The sequence below is a fragment of the Zonotrichia leucophrys genome, chromosome 7 (genome assembly GCF_028769735.1).
Source record: "Zonotrichia leucophrys gambelii isolate GWCS_2022_RI chromosome 7, RI_Zleu_2.0, whole genome shotgun sequence".
NCBI lineage: Eukaryota > Metazoa > Chordata > Aves > Passeriformes > Passerellidae > Zonotrichia > Zonotrichia leucophrys.
In genome coordinates, this window is record NC_088177.1 from 12,892,350 (window position 1) to 12,916,955 (window position 24,606).

Sequence of the window (24,606 nt, forward strand, 5' to 3'; positions counted from 1 at the left end):
AACTTTATTTTTATGGTGTGTTTTTGGATGTCAGCAACATTGATTTTTTTTTCCTCCCCCTACTAATATGCAAAAAGTTACCCCAACAGCCACAGATATTTTACAGGAAAGAGAGCATTTCATATTTATTACTTGCAAAAAGCTCATATTTAAACTCTGGCAGCAATCACAAAGATCACAAAGCTCATATTTAAACTTTGGTAGTCATCACAAAGATCAGAGCAAAGGTGCCATTTAGGCATGATGCACCACACTAAAGACTGAAGTAGACTGATTAAAAAATCCATGACAATATCCAACTCATTTATGAGACCATGAAAATAATTAAAAAACCCACTAGCAAACCCCAAATCACTCCAACAGCAGCACAACATTCAAATTCACCAAGTATGTTAAAAACATACAATGAGAAGGTCTGTAACCTGCAGTGTCTACTCCATACACAAGTTATTTCAATTTGTAAATTATGAAACTTTTTCAATGAATTTCTAGGTCTCAGTTTCAGATTTGATTAGTTTCCTGACACAGCATTACCATGTCCTCACATGTAAAACCATGTTTTTAGGAAAAGATTTACAGTTAATCTTGACATAACAGGTGAAGGGGGTGGCTACAGGGCAAAATTTTATGGTGAATGCAGACACTTTGACTTCTTAAAATAAAATATTGGAATATTTAAAAAAACAAACCTCATCAGTATTCATGCTAAAGCTACATAAATAACATAATACAATATAATTTTACTAAGAAATCAGACCTCACTGATATATTGGGTGCACATAAGTCATCTGACACCATCACAAAGAATCAGATGAATGATTCAGAGATCCTGGCTCAACTACAGAATGATAAACTGAAAAAAAAGAAAAAAGAAACCAGCTGAATTATTCACAGAAGGAGGCAGCAAAGCAAGCCAGCTGGTGCACACAGACATCCTCTCATGGCAGGGAAAAAAACCCATCAATCCCTATTAGGAGCAGAACAGTTCGGTGCCTGCACATTTGGGACGCCCCAGCATGGGTCCCTGTGCTGGCTAAACTTATTTACAATTTCTTTCCAGTTGCAACACTACTCATTAAGTGTATTTTCTGATGAAGTGGAGCTCTCCCTGAACAGCATGAATCAAACACTGGCAACGAAATGTTGAGCAGGGAGGTTGGACCAGATGACCCACGGTGGTCCCTTCCAACCTGGCTCCACAGAAACCTGTGGTTCCTGCCAACTGCACCTTTTTCCCTGTTTATCTGTTAAAAGCAGCCCAAGGCAAGGCAGGTTTGGTGTCTGCAGGCTCAGATGCTCAAGCCCCCAGGCAGCACCTGTTTGAGGTTGAATGTAACATGCTGATCCCAGGCTGCTGCCAAGGCACACGCTCAGCAGCAGAATTTCCTATGAACTAAGGTTTGTTAAAACATTATTTGTGAAATGCATCTTTATCACAATAAAGTGTTGAACAGAAGAATAATTTTTAAATCAGCTGTTTAAGAACAAAGCATGTCAGGGAAAAAAGATGAATCAACTCCAGTACTTACCAAACATTTCCAGAACCTACTATGCAGTGACAACCAAAATCAAAGGCCTGAAAAATACTCTTTTGCAGTAACAGATCCTTACCAACATTAATGATTATCTGGAAGAGACAGGTTGGCAGTACCTTTAGTCACTTATTCTTCCTTACCACATCTGCCTAATCTTTGCAATTGCTGTTTCCCAAAATATGGATATGGATTCTGTCCTGCACCTTTTGATCCTGAATCCATGTATTTGATAGCATTGCCTCTGAATGTCCTTACCAAGCTACTTCATTATTTACCTTTACTAATCCTACTGTATGATAAAAAGTATTTGATTGTCAATTGCATGAGAAATACAAAGCTCCTTTAACTGGACCAAACCTGAGAAATCTACTAAAAATGCTGCCATTTGGGAGGTGGTCACATTTACAGAATCAGAGAATGGTTTGGACAGAAGGGACCTTAAGGCTCCTCTAGTTTCAATACCCTTCTATGGTCAGGCACAACTTACACTAAACCAGGTGATTAATTATAATTTATAGTTATACAATGAGTGTTATAATACCCACAATGTTAGCAAAGTTATAATTTACAATTATGATGATATAATTAATTTATAATTACCTTGTTAAGGTCATATCATTAAACTGCTTTTCAATTCATTCATAGTGACTTATCTTTTCAGCTTCCTACCAGCACATCACTAACTCCACAACCTCTATTTTTTTCCAGGATTCCCCCATGGGATTTATTAACAGAAGATTTTGGTCCATCCAAAAAGCTGTGTTCTCAAGTCTTCCCTTTTCACACAGACTGACCTCCTTCTGTCCTAGGATATGCTCATCTATTTCCTGCCAAATTATTCCCCTGGTTTTCCGGTGGCCAATTCCTTACTTTTTTGAGTCTGGGAAACAGACAGGAGACAGAAAAATACCAATAAAATCTGTACTAGAACAACCATGAATGTCAGACAGGCAACTCAACTTTAGGTTTTTGTATTCTTTCTCTAATACGTGATCTCGCCATGTCCACGCCATGGAGATTCACTGAGGGCTCACCTTAAATCTGGGGTGCAGCTTTGGTGCTGTCATTAATGGCAGGAACATGAAAAGGTCACTTAGGTGTGCTGAACACTCTGTCCATCACGAGGGTGGCTGGGGAGGAGTGCAGCAGCAGAGCTGGGAAACAGAGGCAGGGAGGCAAAGGGTGCAGATGCACAAGGCAGGATTGCAATGGGAAGAGAGGGACCTGCTCCCTCTGGATGCCCCAAACACAACTGCCCAGGACACATCCTGCACCAGGCCCCTCAAAAACCCACAACACAACAAAGCTCCAATGAAACAAAAAGTTTCAACAAAACCTGGTTTCAAGGAAGCAACAAAATAACAAAGTTCTTCCACTTGACACCGACCAGTTCTGCTTTCCACAAGCTCTTCCATTATAAGCAGCTTTTACCAGCACAGCTCCTTAACACTGAGCACTCTTAAGTAACTACAAATCATCTAATCACTTGGAATCTCTTTATTAAAATAAATAGATTGCAAGCAATTCCCTTAAAACAATATTCATCTCTGAAGTTTGGGAAGTTCACATATTTGATGCCTTAACAGCGAAGCCCAGTACAAAAACCCACCAATGCAGTGCTACCCAGAACAAACACACCACACTGAGTGTCCAGAATGCAAGCTCAGACAAACTATTACATTTACAAAGACAAATACTGGAGCACAAAAATATCAGATTTAAGTTTATCCATTCAGTCCAACAAACACCCTTGGCATGCAACTGCTGGGAAAATTTACATGACTGCATTTATTTTTCAACAAGACCTGTGACTCATTCAGGGCACTGAAGAGACATTGTTCAATAAACAGAATATTGAATAGGTATCTGTTTTGTTTCTTAATTCTTTTGCCAAGAGACAAAAGGCTTCAGAATGCAGGAGCTCATGAACAGGAAGGTCATGGATGAAGGGACAGATTGGCAGTACTTGGGAAGGAGAAGTCACCACCTGTTTCAGCTTTTTAATCCTAAAGCAGAGAATCCATACTTGCTTATACTCAAAACAGTCTTATTCAGTCATGCCACAGTATGAAAAGTCACCTAAAACCCAACAAGAGATGCTACTGTTCACATGGAAGTCAGTACCTTCAGAGATCTGCTAACACCTTGTATAAAACTGCATTTAAAAGGTTTCAAGATACATGCAGAACCAAGCTAACTACTGTTAAGTTGGTTTTTATTCAATCTCCTGCATTTAAACGGAGGCAATTGGAATATAAAAGTCTCCACACAAGAACCTCATTAGCAATGAAACTGAGTTCAAAGCAATAGACAACAAACTTGTCTCCAAAAGCCCCAGCACCACTGACATTATCCTTCCAAATGCTCTGCTACAGAAACCCCTTCTCAGACAATTGAAAGGTGTTGTTGAAAAGCAGCACATAAAACTGCAATTTATTATTTATTATTTAAAAAATTAATTAAACATTAAAATGACCAGAGCCACTTCAGCAAACCTAGTTTTCCTTCAGGAAACCTAGTTCCCTGAGTTTCAAGGGATTACTGCTTGCTTTTTCCATCTCTTATGGCAGTGGCTGTTTCAATTACCAAGACTTAGACAATGTCTGTGATAAGTGGAATATAGCAGCATTTTTTAAATTGACACCCCACACCATGTTTAAATTGTTTGAATAATCAGTTTAAACATTCCTAAGACAAAGCAGTTCTTGTTCAGGCATCTACATTACTTTTAGATAAAGAACTCCTCACATGGCTAACACAGAAGATGCAGATACTCAGAGTTCAGGATTTCAAATAGCTATAATCAGTCCCTTCATTTGAACTGATGATCAGAGGACACTTTAATGGCCTTGCTGCATTTCATAAACAGCTGTGAATTCTGAAACAATTCGATTCCTGTTAATCTAATATGTAGAAGCTGCTGATGTGGACCTGCACAAATGCTGCTCCACTTCCTCTGCCCATTCATGTAGACTGGGTTTCTCAAGTTCCCCAGTCTTCTCTTTCCCCAGTCTTGATTAAGACCAGGAAAAAAAATCACATCTTTACCATATCTTTTATTAATTAATGAGCATTTCAGTTTTTATTCCATGAAAAATTAAGACTTTGCAGCTGTCTGGTAAGAGAGCTCTAAATCATCAATTTATATATACATATACACACATACATATACACACACACATCTGAATGTACATGAACAAAACTTTCCTTTCAGAAATGCAACTCCTTTCCCGAGAAAACCATCTGGGATGCCATTATTAATAGCTCTAGTTTTTAGCCAAAATTCTTCAGTTTTCAACTTTCCAATACCTCCAAACTGCAGACCTTTTTTGATTTTTATATATATATCTTCTTAGGATGTACTGTGGTCTTGAGAAAACCACTGAATCCCAGTAATCCTATATTGTCTACAGCTGCATGGCTAAATCCTCCAGTGCTTCAGAAATTAGACAATCCCCCAGAAATTTACTTCTCTTAAGACCAATGTTATTCTACTTTTCCTTAATTATCTTGCAACTTTTCCAGTGTACACGACTTAACCCATAAACCATGAGTTTAAAACACTCTAAACCTGACACAAGTGGATAATAATTTCAAATTCCTATATATTTCTATTAAAATGCTTAAGTGCTCTTTCAACAGCTCAACTGATTTATTAATAAATTTAGAAAGTAACTTTAATTCCCAAATTCTTAAAGATACTTTAAACATTTAAGATTTGAAAGCTTTTACACTTGCTATGGTTTGCTCTCCTAAAGATTCTAGAAAGATTCCTGTTGGGGTTTAGGATTTTTCCTTTTGTTCCTTTCTTTTAGGGAATTTTCTCCCATGTGTTATCAGGAGACAATAATGACCAGGTACTGAGGAGAGACAAAAGAAGATGCCAAGCTCCGAGAAGAGCTTGGCAAGACAGCCCCAAAAGAATGAGACTGAAATCAAGAAATTCTCAAGAAATCTCAAGAAATTCTACTCATGTCAGGCTAATACAACATCCCTAAAAAAATCTCCAAGTCACTGCAGCTGGAAAATAAAAAAATAAAAGAAGCAAATTTGAAGTCAATAACTCTGCATACAGATTTTCCTTGGAATCCCGTTGTTACTTTCTCTGTTGTGAGCAAAAAAAATCCTTACAAAAGCCACCAGTGAAGGCTCTTTCTGCAGAAGCTGGAAATCAGCAATGTTATTAACATTGTGTCAAGATCCAGTAACATGTACTGAATGACAAAAAGGAGGTTAAAGGCATCAACACAACATTCTTCTGTCATATTACAGATTCTATATTTATATCTATGTTTATGCCTCACTTTGAGTAGCCCTCAGTCAAGGACTTTCCTGAAACACCTATAAAATCCTGAAGATCATTCTCAAAGGCATAACACCAATTCCTATAAAGACAGCAACTGGATTTCCTTTAAACCTAAGTTTTCCTCAGTCTCAAAATGCAACCCATTTGTATTTACCATAAAGCAGCAATTGCTAATTCCACTAAATACATATTATTTCACTAATAATGTGTACAAACTGACAAATCTGCAGAAGTTACTACACCATCACCAGGTTTATCATCTGAATGGAGTATGTTACAAAGGTTTTTTGGGGGTTGGGGTGGGATAGGGTTGGGCAGGTCACCCTCCTCTGGTCACAGTGTTAAAGCATTGTGCTTACAGAAATATCTTTATTTGAATTAATCTGAACCATGTTTTGCTGAAGATACTTTTACTGATTACAAACCAGCAACATTAACTTCAAGTGAACTGTCATACCTTCCTTCTAGCCCCAAATCAGGCAAGGCTCTTTACACAGCATCAGGTAACAATTGATGTGACTTATCTCACAGCATCAGGTAACAATTTCACTGCAATTCCAAATATGACACCCACTGTGAGGACCACAAAGCAAGTTCTCAACTTTTGCAGCTCATAGCTTCCCTTCTGAAAGGGCACTGAGAACCTATTTCATGTGATGAACACAATTTTGATAGCATCAGTAGTGGATGAGTCACCAATCTATCCCACAGTCCCCTTCAATCACCCCAGGGAATTATCTCACAGCCATTCAGAATCTCTCTTTATTTGCCAGTGTCAAAACATTGCTTGTTTGAACACAGCAAGGCCACCTCTTGCCATGAGTCAGTTTGTTGGGCCTCCCAAACTGCACCAGCTGCACCAACATGTGACTGAAGCCCTGCAGAGTTCAGCTCCAAGCTAAGCACAAAGTCTCTGTCACTTCACTACTTACAAATATTCACTCAAGAAAGGAAAAGCCTCCAAAAAATCTCATGGCTTGTTATTAGTGCTGAATATTTTGGAGAGAAGTGCATAAAACCAAGAAAAGGCTCATTCCACAGTGAGGAAAAATCTACCTGTTTGTAGCACAACAGTGGCTAAAAGGCCCTGACCCAAAAAGAGAACAACCCAAATAAATTGTACAAGCAAGATCTTGCCCATGGAAGATGCAGTGAGGTGCTGTAGGGCACAGAAAACATGCAATGATCACAAGAACAAGTTGTTAATTATTAGCTATTCACAAGTTTCATATGTTTAAAATTATTTTAAATTTTTTCCCTCTGGATGCAGTCCAGGGAACACTGGTCCTGCCAGGAGGAAGGAGCAGCCATACAGCAGTTGTGTAAGTACATCCTGAGTTTGTCAAATCTAATTTATATGGCTTCCATTTTAAATAAAAACACAAGACTATTTATTTCTTACTACTATCTACCATTTTCTGGTTTCACTAAACATTCTGCTACTCCTCCTCTGTCTCAAACCAGCCTGTAATCACCTCATCCCAACTACCCGGCTACACAGACTTATCTCACTGTTTAAGGCCCATATAACTTGCTAGGATAAAAGTAACACATACAAGGATTTATACACAGACATTTTATAATTTAAATCATGATTTATAATCTTAACAGTAATTTAAGATTAGAATATTGAGCCACAGCTGCAGGAATATGTGTGTCAAGGGAGGTTTTTATAGTTTTGTTGGGGCTGTGCCCCAAGTTACTTGTATTGTAAGCAACAATGAAGTAAAAATCAAATAAAAATCAATTTCACTGGAAAAGGGCAATATCCATAGTGACACCTTTTGTAGATCTTTGCCTTCTGTAAACACCCGTTTTACAGGTATTCCCAACACCTGAAGTGCTTTTTTTCAATTAGCAGAATCAAAACACTCTGAAGGGCACGTGAAAAACCTTCTGCTAGGAAGGGAAGAGCCTCATTTGTTAATGCTCAGTCTTAGGCACTGATAAATTGGTGTCCTGTGGAAATCAAATCAAATCAGAGCCCTGCCAAAATCTGCTAAAACCCAAATCTGAAGAAAACTACGACTTTGCACTTATTTAGGCAATAGTTGCTGATGTATCTAATCTTGGCTTCATAGCTGTGAAAAGTCTAGAATCACAAATATAATTTGTTCTAACCACTAAGCTCATCAGAAGAATTTCCTGTTTAAAAATACCCATTTCCTTAACACATTCCTTCATCTGTAGCACGATCTGGTTGATGACAGTAAGTAATACTTGGAAACAGACTGGTTAATTCAATTATGCATGAAAAGTAACCCAAACCCTCTCTAACAAGGAGGCCGTGGATGGAAAGTGAGCACAGGGACAACAGCACCCATCCCCTTGATTCCTGTGCTATTGCTCAAACTGTCCAGCCATGGATCTGCATCTGAACACCATAGAATATATCATTTCTCAGTTTCCCAAATGCTCAAGGCAGACAAACACGTGGCAAAAATACAATACACAAACCCACAGCAGCCAAACTAATCCTGACCTCACTGGTGCTTCTGCGCACGCAGGCAACTGAGGCTTTGCAGAATGGAACTGGGAGGATCTCCAGAGTGAAACTCTTGACATGCTTGCACTAGACCTCAGGGAAGGCAGGGAAAAGGACCTCAAGCTCCTGCCAGGAGTGACTCTGGGGTCATCTGATTGACTGTGAACAAGTTTCAAGGTCATACATTTTACTACACAAACCTGTAACCCAGAAGCACTAGTAAAAAAAGGCAAAGGGCAAGAATGAGCATCCCCAAGTACAACCATTTTAATTCCTACAACATGTACCACACAGTCTCAACTAGCTGGCTCATAAAGTTTAAGCTTCTTCATGATTTTTACTTACACAGGTAAAAAAAATTAGAAAATATGCTCACACCTAAATTTGCTCTTTTCAAATAATGTTTCTGAAAGAAAAATGAAGGAAAAAGTCTTTACTGAGCTGCCATCTCTGAAAACAGTGAATATTCTTTGCAAGCTGAAGTAACTCTCACCAAATACAAATTATACACAAATATCTGAAATGAGAAACTTCAGTAATTTTGTCAGACAACACATAATTGCCAACAAATGTTTTGTGGTCACAATGCCTTTTCCCAACCCTACCAAACTGTGATTTCCCAACATGGCCTGTCTGACATGATTTCTGTGCAACCACACATTCTGGCACTTAATTAACATTTCTTACTCCTTATAATGCACGGCAGAAATCTCATAATGTGGGACTTGGACAGAATTCCATCTTAATACACAGGCAGCTGGTACATATGGAGCTGGAAACCCTCCACTTATATCCAACCCACCTCCCAACACAGGTTTTCACTGCTCCATAAGCAAATAACTTCTCAAACACTATTTGATAAAATGCTGAGTTGCCTGGTATTTTCCCTGTATCTGATGAATCCCAGATCTGCGGGACACAAACATATTGATTATGATTTATGGGAGCTTTCATATTCCAAGTTCTAGGATAAAATGCTGCTACAACCAGCAAGTCCTACATTTCATTTGAGGCTGGATCCACAACAGATTGAAGGAACAGCCGTACACATACAGGCAGACACTGAAGAATTTATTTTGGGTATGGATTCATGTTGCAGCTAAGATGAAGTACTGGCACCCTCTTTCACTCTTCTGCCCTCAACCCAATCCAGCTCTGAAGCCATATGGCTGTAAGTAGGGAAAAGGAAAAATAAAACAAATCACAAATTTGAGCCACAGTGAATTATAACAAAAAGCCAGAAAAAAAGATTCTTTGCATCCATCTTCATAACATCACAACACCAGCTATTAGTATCTTTTCAGTGTCCATAAATAGCAAATCCTACAAGAGGCAGATTTTTATCCAGCAGAACACTGAACAAAACCTCCCTGCTAGTTGAGGGATGAAGCCCAACTGGCTTCACCAGGTGTTGGAATTCTCTTCAAGCTCTCAAAGGGATGTACACAGAGATAATTAAATAGAAAGGTCTTGACCTTTAAAAGGTAACAACAGACCCAGAAGATTACAAGCGGCTTCTTTCTTTGCTGAATTGTAAATTGCAGACACCAACCACAAGGCACAAGGTTCCACACAGGAAAACAACAGCAACAAAAACCCACAGAAGCTTTAAATCTTTGTGTCCTCTGGAGCACTGCTGGGGAAACACCTCCTTGAGAAAGAAGAAAGGTCATAATAAAGCAATGAGAAAGTGATAGAAGGATGTGATGATGTTGATTTGGAGGCTTTAATTATTCAATCACATTTCAACTTGGTCCCCTGAATTCTGCATTGCAGAACTGCTTTGTGAGACCTCTGCACAGGAAAATCATACACTCTATTTCACTGCATATAATGGCGGGGTAACAGCTGGACTCCATGAACTCTGAGGTTTTTTCCAGCCTAAATGATTCTATGATCTTTGAAGCTGGGTCTGCAATCATCACATCAAGAAAACTCAGGTGAATGCACCAAGTTTGTGTTTCCTCAAGAGCTACAAACCTCATGCCAAGAAACTGTCAAATACTTTGATACTTATTCCAAGGTAAATACAAGGGTTCTTAATAACCAAATGACTGGCATGTAATCAAGAGACTGACATGTTTTCCCTCCCACTTACACACAGGTACATTAAAGTCTGTCTTTCAGTAACAGAACTGGGTGATCCATCTGTAACTGCATGAAATATCACCAAGCAGGCACCTTCTTTAGTCCAAGAGATGCCACAGCCCATCTTCATAAAATCACATTTCAGAATAACCTATTCCTTTCAAAAATCCCAAACTAACCAAAATAAAAAAAATATCCCCAACAGCATTTTAACTAGCAAATGGAAAAGAAAAAATCACTTCATGATCTCAAGATTGGCAGAGTTTAATTTAGGTTTAGGGGTAGAACATAGGACCGTGTTCAATGCTAATTTTATAAAGGTCTATTTACTTCATACATGTGCATTCATAATTTTAAGGGAAGCTTATTTTTACACAAGAACATCTGAAAGAAAATGTATTTCCTTTAATCTTCTTAATGTACAGGTTGCCATCATACTTTTGTTCCTCACCAGGTTTTGACATTCCTTGCCAATGCAACATACAAAAGAGTAACAAGACTTCTACTGAAATACAAGGAAGGGATTAATTTAAACACTGGCTAACTACAGCAGAAACCCAGAAGACAACCAATAAAAGCCCCAGGCACCCAAGTGGTTGAGTTTGAAATTCTGCTTTGATAGGAAAGGAAGCTGATGACCTAGCAATCCCAGTTTTCCTGGTTCAGAATCTTCTGTTTCCTCACAGTGATAAAGGTAACAGAATACTACATTTAGTCTTTTTTTCTGCAAGCCTTTCAGTGCATCACCATCCTTCTTAAGCTGGAAGCCAAAGCCAGCAAAATAAGCCTGGATGTGCTCACTGCTCACAAAATTGTTTCATTAGAAACAGCAAAAGGTAAGGAGTGTAAGGATGCTCTCAGAAAAGAGTAGAGACCTTGTTTATCCTTCTATGTTCCAGAAGGCAGGAAAGAGAACAGAGGAGGGAGGGACAGCAGAATAACAATGATGGAAAATGAGTATGATGGGGGAGTGGGAGTGAGAACAAAAGGGAAGGCACGTTGCAGATGAAAACCATTGCCAAAAGTACTGTTCCACTGCTACAACAGTGCTTTCTAACATGGCTGCTAACATTTCAGGTCAACTCAACAAGAACCTCTTAACCAGCTTATTACCTTCCAAAACAGAGAGGAGAATAAAAAAAAATCTCCTCTGATCATCCAGCACATCAGACATGGCAAGGAAAAGAAAATGGTTCAATTTGTTTTACCCTCCCAATGTAGAAAGGTTCAGAGGACTCTTGGTGCCCAGTGTGAGGCCTGAGGGCACTGAGGGGAAAGGGTGAAAAAGGAGTAACAGCTCCTGGTAACCTGGTTTTTGTGCTGAATACAGAAGCATCACTAAGCAGCACCATGTGGTCTAGCCTAGCCTGGTTTGGTTGGCACAAGGCTTTGGCTCAAGGAAGGGGGAAAAGGCCAGCTGGCAGCATGGAGGAAGGCCAATCTGGGCTGCTGAAGAATGGCAGGACATTGCCACTCAGCAGAGAAGTTACCTGTGCAAGTCTGCCATGTGGATGCCCATGTCCCCAAGAGTCAGACTAATGAGGAACACTGAAACAATGAGAGGGCAGATCAGGCAGCAAAAATAGAGGTGTCACAGATAGATGTGGACTGGCAACACAAGGGAGAGCTGTTCCTGGCTCGATGGGCCCATGATGCCCCAGGCCACCAGGGCAGAGATGCCACCCACAAGCAGGCAGGAGACCGAGGGGCAGATTTAACCATGACCAGCATCTCCCAGGTTATCCACAATTGTGAGATGTGTGCTGAGATCAAGCAGGTAAAATCCCTATGGTATGCTGGGCAGGGGTCCAAATATAAGATTAATTATATCACACTGCCTCAAACCTGCCAAGGCAAGCACTACATGGTCATGATGGTAAAAACCACCATGGGGTGGCTGGAGACCTACCCTGTGCCTCACACCACTGCCTGGACACCATCCTGGGCCTGGAAAAACAAGTCCTTTGGAGGCAAGGTATCCCCATGAGGACTGAGTCTGACAACAGTCTAACTTCAAGAACACCCTTAGGAACACCTGGGCTAGAGAATAAGGCACTGAGTGGGTGTACACCATATATTCCTTCCCATGCACCAGCTGCTGGGAATATTGACAGGTGGAACAGATTGCCTAAAACCACCTTGAAGGCACTGGGCAGGGAGACTGAAAAACTGGGAGCTCCATTTAGCACCTGGTTATTTAACACCAGGGGCTCCACTACCTGAGCTGCACCTGCCCAATCTGAACCCTTGTGAACAACAGAGATAAAGTTCTGGAGGTACACATGAGAGGTATCCTGGGAAAAACTGTTTGGATTAATTCTGCCTCAAGCAAACACAAACCCATCTGTGGGGTTGTCTCTGCTCAGGGACCAGGCTGCACCTGGTGGTGCAAAAGGATGGAGAGACACAATGCATCCTCAAAGGGTCCTTGTTTTAGGGTGAACTGCCTGTCACACTCTGCCTGTACCTAAATCTAGATGTATACATATATATAATCGGGGTAATGCATGTATTTATATACTTTAAAAGTTTAAATTTAATGTAACATGTTGGTATGGGAAAAAAATTCAGAGTGGATAATGTTAGAGATTAGGATTTTGGTTTTTTCCCTCTCAGGGAATTTTCTCCATCTGCTGCCTAAGAGACGATAACAACTCGTACTTAAGAGGGACAAAAGATGCAGCCAAGGAGGAGGGGGAAAGGTACAGAAAGGTGCACACAATTAACAGATTCTGCTGGAGAGCCCAGAAATTAAGAAAGAAAGATGCTGTAGGTGAAGTTTCACAGACTGCCATCTGTCCCCCCAGTGACAACAGTTCTTCCCACTGATAGCCTCAGATCAGATTTATTTCCAAGTATTTCCAAGACTTCCTTAACAGCAAACTACCAGATGTTCTTGTGTAAAAATAAGCTTCCCTTAAAATTATGAATGCACATGTATGAAGTAAATAGACCTTTATAAAATTAGCATTGAACACTGTCCTATGTTCTACCTCCTACCATTTTAAAACCAGAAAAAACTTAACTCCCAAATACCATGATTTATCACAAGAAAAACAGGTGCAAGTGTTTGTGGATGTCTCACCCTCACCTGATTTCACACAAAGAAATTAAATACCACATCACTGTGGTTGGTGTAACAAAAGGATCTAAAGTTTTCAGGTCTGACCACTGCCTTTAGGTTTTATAAGAAAGGTGTTCTTGTATCAATTTTTCAAAAAGCCCAATCAAACTAACTATAAAAGTGTTTGCTGAACTATTGCTGGAATATTTGCAGTAGCCAAAGATGTCAGACATGAAATACCTTTACTTTTTTCAGGAAATACTTCATAGCTGGTATCTCCCTCTCAGAAATTACCGGCAGTGCCTCAAAATGTGCCAAAAAACCCCAACCCTTGCAAAACAACCCCCAAAACAATAAAACTTCAGAGAAAGCTTCCTTCTCATACACACAATTTCTTCCTTTCTTAAAAGAGAAATAAAAAATTGAAATAGAAATCACATTGAGAGTGCGCTTTCAGTCCAGGCAGATGTAAACACTTGGAGGGGAAGCAGAGCAAGCAGCCCACTGACCACTCCACATGAGCTGCATCCTTGGAAACTAAAGCTCAGGAGAAACCTGGGAGCAATGTGGCAGGAAGCAGAAAATGCTCCTCCCCAAACCAACAGAGAATAACTGAGGTTATAATTAAGATGGTAAGCTACATGAAATACTTTTTTATCTCTGAACTAATCCTACAGCCTCTTTGATGGAAGCCACTGAGAGCAGAGTTCCCCATCTGTCAATCTGTGGAGTAATAGAATAGATCTGAACTAGCAAAAAAATCCCTTCAGCCTCTTTAGTGCAGGTAATCCCTGGAGCTTCAGCTCAGCTCACAGAATCATTAGCGCTGGAAAAGACCTCCAAAGTAAAACCAATCTACAAATTCCTAGCAAACAGAAGAAAACCCAAATCCATAAACTTAATGTTTCAAGCTGCAGAAATTCAGACCAAGAAATGTTGTACCATTCACACACTGGTCAAACACCACCTCAAAGTTGGTACAACTGTGTTTTTCCTCTCCCAGATTTTATCTGATTTTTACTGAAAGCAATTCCAGTGCTGTGCATCCAAATGGGCCACACTAACTGGATCCAGGTAGCAACAAGCATCAAGAATTGGCAAGAAAATTAACAAACATAGTCATATATTCTTGGTAAGTCCCTGAACTGCTGGCTGAGGACACTGCCACCACCACCAGTCCTAGAAGACAAAGCCAACACAAGGTGACACCAGGTCCTCGTTGCTACATGAACACATCACACAATTTTATCTTGGACTACTTCTACATATCTTGTCCTTAGATGATCAAGGAACAAGTGAAGCACCTTCCTGCACAGATAACCCAGAAAAAGCAAAAAACAACTGAATTCCAAGGTGGTGTACAAGTACATTTAGGTACATAAAAATATATACATATACACGATGCCATATCACAGAAAAAGTACAGGTTTTAAAATGCACATTAATGACTTTCCTACAGAATCTCCACTGCAGATAAGAATTTTTCAAAGAACTGTTTATAACCTTAGCTCTCTTTCAGTGCAGGGAAGAAAAAATTACACCAAACCTCCAAAACAAACAAACAAACCAACCCACAAACAACCAAACCACCAAACACCAATGTTTTATAGTTACTAATAAACAACCTGAAGTACTGGAGCTTACAGCATCCCCATCATACTCTGACACAGATCCTGCCAGTGTGATTAGGCAGCTCTGCATATTTCCATTACATCAGAAAGCTGCAGCATCTTTGAGTCTTAAGATAAGCAAGCCTAGCCCACAGATCCATCAGCTGAAACTCAGCTTAGGTGCAGGCATGGTCTCAAAAGTGCGCTTATCTCCCCAAAAGGTTGTGGGAAGATCTCTCAGTTTTCTTTACTGGTTTCACAAATTTTTTTCAACAAGAAATAAATTGGTGTTGCTACAACAAAGCAACACAGTAGCATCATAGTAGGGTCACTTTTTATCCTGAATTATTATTTTTCTATTTCATGAAGAATACAAACAATGTCAAGCAAGAGATTAGGAGGATCTTGTAAAGCTGAAGGATTTCTAACAGTGCATAAGACTGGAATTGTAGCATGAGCTGGCATTCCATCCCCATCCAAAATTCTTCTCAGCTGAATGCTCTACTTAGGATTTTGAGTTATCTTTAGAAAGTGCCAACGTACTCATGTCTCCATTCTTCTCTACACCTCAACACAAGCACTTTTCCCAACTTTTGCTGTGATCATCTGAAGCAAAACCAAAGGAGGAGATTAATCATCTTCCTGACTTATATTTTACAGGTGAAAATAATGTAATCAAAGAGAACAGACATTACTCCTGCCGCATCACAACACACAAATATTTCAATTAACAAAGTACACAGACAAACTAGAAAGGAACTTGCTCTCACATTTCTCCTTTTCTCTTTCTCCCTTCACAGTTCCTCTCAGATGATGGGAACATCCACCCAAGTACTGACCATCTCCAACCTGAGGCATATTCAGTGTAAGAAATCTCAGACTGCTGTTCCTTCCTCTCCAAGAAAGCAAGTTCTGAGCATTAATGATGGAGGGCCCCATTAAAACATCCCATAGAAACATCAAGCAATGGCAGGATACGAGTACATAACATATTACCAGATGTTGAAGAACTACTAACAACGTTTTCCAGTTTAGGAAACACAGAAAAGGAGTCACATCAGAGTGACCAAGGAATTCAAGCTCACTTTACCCAATCACTCCATTAACCCAGCAGCTACACAGAAATCCACATTCCACATCAGAGCCACAGCACCAGGACAGCGTGCAATCACTTCAGCTCTAACATACTGCAGATCCCCCTATAAAAAAGTATTTTATCAGTTAAACAAACACACAGACAGGAACTGCAGAGCAGAGGAGCCGGCCCCAGGATATCCCTCCACGTGTCAGCAGGCACACAGGAAGAGCCACTGCACCAGCAGGGCCACGGAGCACACGGTCCCAGCTCACACACTCAGGAATTCATCTGGCACATGCAACAGGCCATGCCAGACACTGCTCCTGCCTGTGCCAGCAGGCATGCAGCAACAGGTTACACTTGGACAGCAGTCACCCATCCTACACTTCTCCCCTGTACCAAAACTTCCACACTGGAAATGACGGCAGCAGAGCTGTGAATAACTTCTGAAAGCGTGACCTGAATCAGGCAGCACATCTTCAGGTGAATTAGCCCCAGCCGTGCCCACCTGAACGTGCTGATCTGAAAACTGCAGCATCTGAGGAGCACACTGAATGCTCCTAATCCCAAAAGCACAGGTGGTGTTAACAGGTTTTTAGCTCAAGGGTGCAGCTTGACAGTGTAACTGGGGAGAACGCAAGGGGTAACTGCTTGCAGAACATGGTGCCTATGTCACCTCCACCCCAGCATGCCCTGCTGTGCCAAGTGCTGATACCTGCCTGTCTGCAGGACAGGCCAGGCCAGAGAATCAGTATGCAAAAAGTCCTTCCCCAGCTCCTTAACACAGACACCACGACTGACACCCACAGGGCTGTTATCAGCACACATTGACCTGGAGGTGGCAGGGATGTCTCCTTTTGGGGGCTGAAAATCCATCACATGCTCACAGTGACCCTGTGCACTGCATATTGTCACCTCTGGGCTCATTAATGCACAGGGCTGGAGCCCCTCTGCTCTGGAGACAGGCAGGGAGAGCTGGGGGTGTTTGGGAGAAGAGAAAACTCTAAGGAGACCCTAGAGGCCCTTCCAGTGCCTGGAAGTGCTCCAAGAAAGCTGGAGGGATTTTGGACAAGGGCCTGGAGTGACAAGACAAGGGAGAATGGCTTCCCACTGACAACAAGGCAGGGTTAGATGGGATACTGGGGAGAAATTCTTCCCTGGAAGGTGCTGAGGCCCTGGCACAGGCTGCCCAGAGCAGCCGTGGCTGCCCCATCCCTGCAAGTGTTCCAAGGCCAAGCTGGATGGGGCTTGGAACAGCCTGGAATAGTGAAGGTGTCCTTGCCCACGGCAGGAGAATGGAACTGGACGAGCTTTAATATTCCAACACAAACCATTCTATGACTCTGTGGCTCTATAAAAATTGAGTGAGCATCATCATATTCCTGACTGTATATACAGTGAAGCACAAAAAAGTTAGAAATTAACGATACATACAGAGAGAGCAATTTAAGGTTGTACCTGCAGTGAGGAACAGATATTAAAACTCAAATAAAATTGCCTTTTCAGAGTATCACTAACTGCCCGTTCGGAGGAGTTCCTGCGGGGCCTCCACCAGGCGCCGGCCGCAGCGGCCGCGGGCGGTCGGTGCAGCCGCGGGGACGGCGCAGGCCCGCCCGCTCCCGGCTCCCCTCTCCCCGCTCCCGGCTGAGGGCTCCGGCAGGAGCGGAGCCCGGGCCCGCCCAGAGCTGCACCGGGAGGCGAAGCCGCCGCCGTCCCCAGGCCCCCGGGCGGCAGCGCGGCCTTGCTGCCGTGCCGCGGCCATGCCCGCCCCAGAGGCGGCCCCACTCACCCTCGGACAGCTCCAGCTCCAGCTCGGCCAGGCTCTCGCGCACCTCGGGCGGCAGCGGCACGGCCTCCAGCGCGCAGCCCCCGCGCTCCGCCGCCATGGCGCGGCCGGGCGAGCAGCGAGCGGGCCCGGCGGAGCCACCGCCCAGCGCTGCCGCAGGTGGGGCCGGGGGCGGGCCGGAGGCGGGCAGCGGCGGTCCCGGGCCGGCAGGCAGGCAGGCAGGCAAGGAGGAGGTGCTGCCGGCCCCGCCGCCCCGCGCAGCCGCTGCCGCTGCCGCAGCCGGGACGGGGCCGGGCCGCCGGGGAGGGGCCTCAGCGCGGCCCGCCCGCTCCCGGGCCGGCGCTGCCTTGCTCGTGCTCCCTTCCTTTTCCCACCCTTCTCGTTGCCTTGGCACCTGCCGCGCTGAGGCCCCTTTCCTGTAAACACCGAATGTGCCCTTTCCCTCCCCGCTTCTTCCTCCCGACGGAAAATAGGAACTGTGACCCAGCCTGGGCCCACCTGGTGTACCAGGATAGACCAGGGACATTTTCATGGCACGGAATTCCACCGTGAGAGCCTGGATGTAAAGTGGTGCCTGGGACTGTATTAAAAAAAACAAACAAACAAACTAGTAAGAGTGTATTTTTTAAAACCAACCACCTCTCAAAAGACAGGAGGAAGCGTTTGGGTTGAGGCAGCAGCAGCTTTTCCCGGTTCAGCTGGAGGTTCCAGGGTAAGTGTGAGGCAGAGCACCACAGCCTGATGTTCTGCCATTCCTGCAGCCTCCCAGAGGCTCGGGCAAAGGCAAATCCAGGACCTTGTCAGTGCTCCTGATCCCCCAAACTGCTCTGCCAGTAGCAACTTCCCTAGAACTAGAAAATAGGGAAAGCTGGGGAGTAGTCTTCTGCTGACAACTGCTTCTGTCCAAAACACTGCTCATTGGGTTCATGCCGGGGTTTCCAATTTCGCTACTCACATTACTGAGGTTAACACATCACAGGAGAGGGTGTCCCATAGGGCTGCCCTTCCAACGGCATAGACACACCACACCAGCACTAAAAATCCATGCTGCTTAAAATGTCATCCTTTACACTGGGCAGAAACACTTCTTTCACTTACTGCTGTAATCTTCAGTCACTATTTTAAAAGGTTGATTTTCTAGACAAACACTTGTGCTTCCACTCCCCTCCAGAAAGCTGTCTGTGGGTATCAGGGAGCTGATGTGGATGTAGCCACAGGGAACACATTACCTGCAGCTCAGATCCTACTGGGTTGGGTTCCTTTGATGACATAAGTTTTAGCTTTCATATTTTCCTGATTTCTGTACTGCATTATTATATAACTCTGAGCTTCATGTAAAGTGTTAGCAAGTTCTCATCACAGTTTAGGTAGACAAAACAATCCTTTTGCAGCCTGAGAACCAAGGATACCAGTGCAGCTTCAGGCCCAAGAAGTATAAATAACAGCAAACTGAGGAGAGCAGTCTGGGAGGATGGGACTGCATAACCTGAAGCTGTAATTGGACAATTAACCCCAACATGTAAATGGACCAAAACTAATAAAAGTGTGAAAACATCTAACCTGTCACCCATACTGGCTGTAGCCTTGGCCAGGCTCTTGTACAGCCCAAGGTGTACCCTCTAAAGGCCTTTTAATAAATCCCTGCTTTATTCCTTTAACACTGCCAAGCCCCTGTTCTAGGCAGCCTCTCAAGGCACCATTTCTGTGCAGATTTCTTTTCAAGCGTTAGGACTCTCAGAATCTCATTTTTAAAAGAAATATGATGCAGTCACTGAGCCAGCATAAACTTATTTCAAATTGGTTTGGAACTCCAGACAAGTTCAGTCACTTTTGCCAGGCTTTTACACCAAATCAAGTAAGGTTTGTTCACAGCTCTCTTAAATTTATGCCCAATCAGTTCAAGGGTTCTCCTATAGCTGTCAGGGGGTAATAAATCTGTACATGTGCCAAGATCTATCTCTAACACTTTTTTTTCCAGAGAACAAAATGGTGATATACCTGACAGATAAATATGAGTTTACCAAGACAAAGGCAGTAAAATAAGTAATAAAATGATCTCAGGTGAATGCCATGATACAATTCTCAATACCCAGTAGAGAAAAATCTTTTAATAGGCTGCAGCAGAACAATTTGCCTCCAGAAGTGATTTCTCTCATGCTCCAAAGTTAAAAACCACAACTGCTTCAAAAGTAGAGATTTCACATGTCCAGAGATTTAAAATATTCTGGCATTAGAATTCTTCCTATGCCTTTTCTAAAGAAATATAGAAACATCACAGAAAAGTCTTATTCAGCATGATACTTGGATCTCTCCCAGACATTGTGACTGGAAATGGATGTACCACCAGAGCACCTCTTTCCTCTTCTCCAGCCAGCAAGTTCCTGCACATTTGGAACTGCCCCCCTGAAGACAGCTACAGCACAAGATACCAGACACAGGCAGGATCACTTACATTGGATGTAGATAAGAGTTCACAGGTTTTGTTTGCTACAAAAGACTTAAAACTATGGGCCTTTTGAACCAGAAAAATGAAACTAAAAGTGTCCAGACCAAATAGGACAGACTGAGGGAGAATTTATGTAGTGAAAAACCAGAAGAGAAAACCCTAAATTCACAGAAAGCTACAGGTATCTTTGATATTTTTGAGAGTATTTGAGCTATTCATTTAATTGGAATGATCCCACAGAAATACTAAAACCCTAACAATTTTAGGAACAGCAAAAAAAAAAAAAAGGTATGACTGAAATAAACAACAACACAATGTAAAATTCACTAATAAAATGCCATTTTAATAACTTTTTTTTACAAGGAATCCACCTATACACTATAGAAAAATAAACACCACAGAGACTTTTTGCAGCTTACAATACAGCGATGCAGCCACACTTCAGCTGTTGACTTAATTTCACATGAGAATGTAAAACATTGTTCTTAGTGAAAAGTAAGTCCCTCTTAAAGTACTAAAATATAATAAAAAGAGTCATATAAAAATCTGCTTTAAAAGCACTGCCCTTTATTCAGTTGCATGGCAGATTGCAAGTGCATCTGTTGAGTGAGGACCAACTCAGAGGAAGCAGGAACTTGCAGGACAGATTTTCTAGGTGTTCCCATCACTTTCTTAGGTTTCTCTGATGAGGTGAACCTAGCACTTGTCCTAAATTAAAAAAAAAAGATCAATATTAGCAAAGTGCTTGTGTTATGAAGCAACAGTGTACAATTAGCAGCATGTTATTTCCTCAAAGCACTTCATATGAGCTGCACTGAAAGCAATTCCAATTTTCACAAGCCACCTAGGAGCAATCCCAAACAGGATTTGAAAGCCTAAACATCTGCCAAAGCAAACCCTCATACCCTGGGAGCAGTGCTCCATCACAGGCCTGCTTTACCCCAGTGACAGCTCCATTCTGTCACTCCTGTGGTGATTCCTTAGTTCACTGGGAGCTGGGAAATCCCTTGGCTGACAGCACTGTCCTAAAGATTGCAGCATCATTCTGTAATTCTGGACATCATCATCCTGGTAATATGGAGATGACAAATCATATACACTTTTCACAGAAGTGTTTATGGTGTCCCAGCTGTGCAGTACTTATTCCACACTTGGAATGAAGCAAAAGGTGTTACTTCCATAAAGGCTGACAGCTTTCAAGTCTAAAATCTGTTTATCTATCTGATCAGCCATGCAGCTGCAGTATTTGGGGAAAATCCCCAAAACAAACAAACAAACCCACAAAGTCAGAGTAATAAAGTTTCTAGGTAAAGTCTTGCTGAGAACAATGTCAAAGTTCCCAAACTCTTCAGATTTCAGGATGATGTGATGACAGGTTGCAAGTTCCTCCTGAGGATAAGGTGTTTCTGTGCTATAGCCAACATGTAACAAGAGGAGGTAATTAGACTAATTAAACAAAGTAAATCTGGTCTAGAAATTAGGTGGAACTGTTTTAAATAGCAAAGCTAAGTACCACTATAGTCCTTTGTGTGCTCTTTGAGAAATCTTAGAACGAGATGGCTGCATTTACCAGCCTCCAAATCTTTTTTAAAAATCTGTTATGAACATAAGGAAGTGATAATTAAGGGAAGCATTACAGTTTGTGCTGCAGAGAAAGCCCTGCTCAGCAATTACAACAGCTATGTTTGACTTTAAAGCAAATTAACTCCACACACAGCTTCATTTAAATTGCAATACTTGCTTGTTTAGATTTGGGAATGGGAGGAGGGGGCAGAAATCACATGAAGTTAATCCATCTTATCTCTTTTACTATGCACTTAGAGAAATGCCACACTTGGAGGAATTTTAGATACAACTTGGAAAGGTTTCCTTTTGGAGAATGACTTGGTTACCCCCCAATAATGATAATTACTCCTTGAAATGATGCTCTTTATTGGCAATGTGTAGAAAGAACCTTGTGAAAAGCAGCCCAGCCTTGCAGGAGCTGTGAGGGGTGAGCAGGGGGTTCTCACCTGGCTGCAGCCCTCGCAGCCTTTGCTGAATCATCTCCAAGCGATGGATGTATTCTGTGAGTGACTGTTCAGCATCCTGAGGTGGCACAAGGGACTTGTCTGCAGCTGAACTTGGGGATGTGTGTAATCTGTAAAAGAAAACAAATTATTTTCTCCTTCTCATGCTATGCTCTCAAATATATCCAGAAGTTACATTCGTACAGTCAGGAATTCTGGGCAAAGAAAACTGGAACCATCACCACCCTTCACATTAAAATAATTGTTCCTGGAAACAGGAGCAGCAAGAGGCATCATTTAGCCTAGCCTGGATCTACATCAGGCCTGAGCCACCACTAATCCAGTCACACTCAGCACCAGTCAGGGCTGCTGTTATCAATATCCTGTTCCATACTACACAGGTGACTTTTCAGCAGGGCTGTCACAAATAGACACATCCCATGACAGAGGAATAAGGTGGGCTAGAATTAAGTCTTTTGCAAGTTCTTGCAGGTCTCAAACTCTCCAAAAACATTTTGCTGAATTCCATGCAAACCAGAACACCACCTGGATGTTTGTGACAAAGCACTCAAAGTTCAAAAACCCTTACAATAACCTGCAGCATCTCCCATCTCTGCAGACTGACCTGTTGTGTGAGCGGTGGGAGGACCGTGGGGAGAGGCTGGTGAACCTTGCAGCACAGCTGGGTCTGAGGCACAGCCCTGGCTCCCTGTCCTGCGTAGGGGGAGAGCTCACAGGGCCAGCTGGGGGCTGCTGCTCCTTCAGCACTTCTGTTCTAGCACCAGAGGCTGTAGTAAATATGGAGGGTTAAAAAATGTACACTAGGAACCATTGAGAACAGGCTGTCATAAACACATCCAATAAACCCATGAAAATGACAGCAGAGTGGGCTTAAGTTTGGTTTTAAATGCAGGTAAATACACTTTTAACAGCTAACTGCTTTTTTTTATTTTTATGAGGGTTTTTTTGGTTTAACTGTATTTAACGGAATTGTGATGCTATTTTGTACTGAAGTAGAAAGTTCAGCATTTGGGGATTCAAGTTTCTTAGGATTCATACAACAGTGAGTTTATGTACAAAGGTGGTGTTGTCTTATAAAATAAGTATTTCCAGCAACTTAGAAACAGTGAAAATTATATAGTACCAGGTAATGAACAATACACTGAATTTAATCTGAATTTTGTTTAGCATTGAAAAGACACAAGGGAATTTTACACAAAGGGCAACAGCTCCCCAATATTAGGTGCTGCATTAAGATGTTTGCTGGAATTCTTACAAAGGCACTCATCAGCAACTCAAATGAACACTCAAATGTTCCTCAAGTAACTCAAGTCCTTATTGACCTGCATCAGACCATCTATCCATCTACTCTACAGATGGATAGTGGCAAAATAAACAGATTTTCCCACTTGGGTTTTGTTTTTAAATTAAACACATCTCTGAAGAGAAACTACAAAGAAAACAATGTAATTATCCAAACAAATACCTGTGTTACCTCCTATACTGTGAGAAATGCTTTCACCCTGTGTGCTCTTCCTGCCAACTTTGTTCCACTTCTTCACCAAAAACTTTAACCTTGGTAAGAAAACAAATTTGTACAAGCATTAAAAATAAGCAGAAATACTTTAATATTATTTCTTGGTAGAGAGCTGATTAAGTGACATAAGCAATGATTATTGTGGGAATGACAGGAGAAATCTTCAAATTCAGTTTTTGCAATGCTGGCTTATCCCATTTTACCCTGTAATGATCTTTGAACTGCTGAAAAGACTTGCTTGTTTTGGGTCTGCTTCTGATCTCCAGAGAGCTCTTCCTACCTGAGAGGAGCAGTTTGGAGGTTACTGTACAAATCTGGAGGTGCTGCAGCCTTTGCTGTAATTATGGTACTCATGTCAAAGACTCTGCGTCATCTCCTGCTGGAAACTTGCTAGTGATCATTTTAACTATGAAATTGCTCAGAAATAACCACGTGTTACATTTAAAACTGCCTTTTTCTTTTTTTCATTCAATGGGCTTAATGACAGCATGTTGTCCTAGGTACAGCTAGCAAAACCCATTTGATAGTGACACAGCATGATAAAATCACACCCAGTGAAACACACACTACTGGATTCCAGAGAATCATTCCTGACAGATCTCATTCTGATACAGGACAGACAGTCCAGTCCAAGGAGATAAGGGTGAACCCCAAAGGACCCC

General features: G+C 41.9%; 2 protein-coding genes across 18 annotated transcripts in view; both read right to left on the minus strand.

Annotated features, from left to right (window-relative positions):
* DIP2A (disco interacting protein 2 homolog A) overlaps positions 1-18,216 on the minus strand; it is a 77,407-nt gene extending 59,191 nt beyond the window's left edge. For 2 of the 6 annotated variants that reach the window (XM_064718383.1, XM_064718385.1), the window contains exon 1: positions 17,956-18,216. In XM_064718383.1, coding sequence (XP_064574453.1) covers positions 17,956-18,052 — 97 coding nt within the window. In that variant the 5' untranslated portion in view covers positions 18,053-18,216. The remainder of the gene's footprint in view (positions 1-17,955) is intronic. The other 4 variants (XM_064718382.1, XM_064718380.1, XM_064718381.1 and 1 more) reach the window with 3 other exon arrangements.
* A 2,506-nt stretch (positions 18,217-20,722) lies between these two features.
* PCNT (pericentrin) overlaps positions 20,723-24,606 on the minus strand; it is a 70,099-nt gene continuing 66,215 nt past the window's right edge. For 11 of the 12 annotated variants that reach the window (XM_064717667.1, XM_064717662.1, XM_064717664.1 and 8 more), the window contains 4 exons: positions 23,894-23,982; positions 23,033-23,195; positions 22,411-22,538; positions 20,723-21,106 (listed from right to left, as the gene is read on the minus strand). In XM_064717667.1, coding sequence (XP_064573737.1) covers positions 21,063-21,106; positions 22,411-22,538; positions 23,033-23,195; positions 23,894-23,982 — 424 coding nt within the window. In that variant the 3' untranslated portion in view covers positions 20,723-21,062. The remainder of the gene's footprint in view (positions 21,107-22,410; positions 22,539-23,032; positions 23,196-23,893; positions 23,983-24,606) is intronic. The other variant, XM_064717659.1, reaches the window with a different exon arrangement.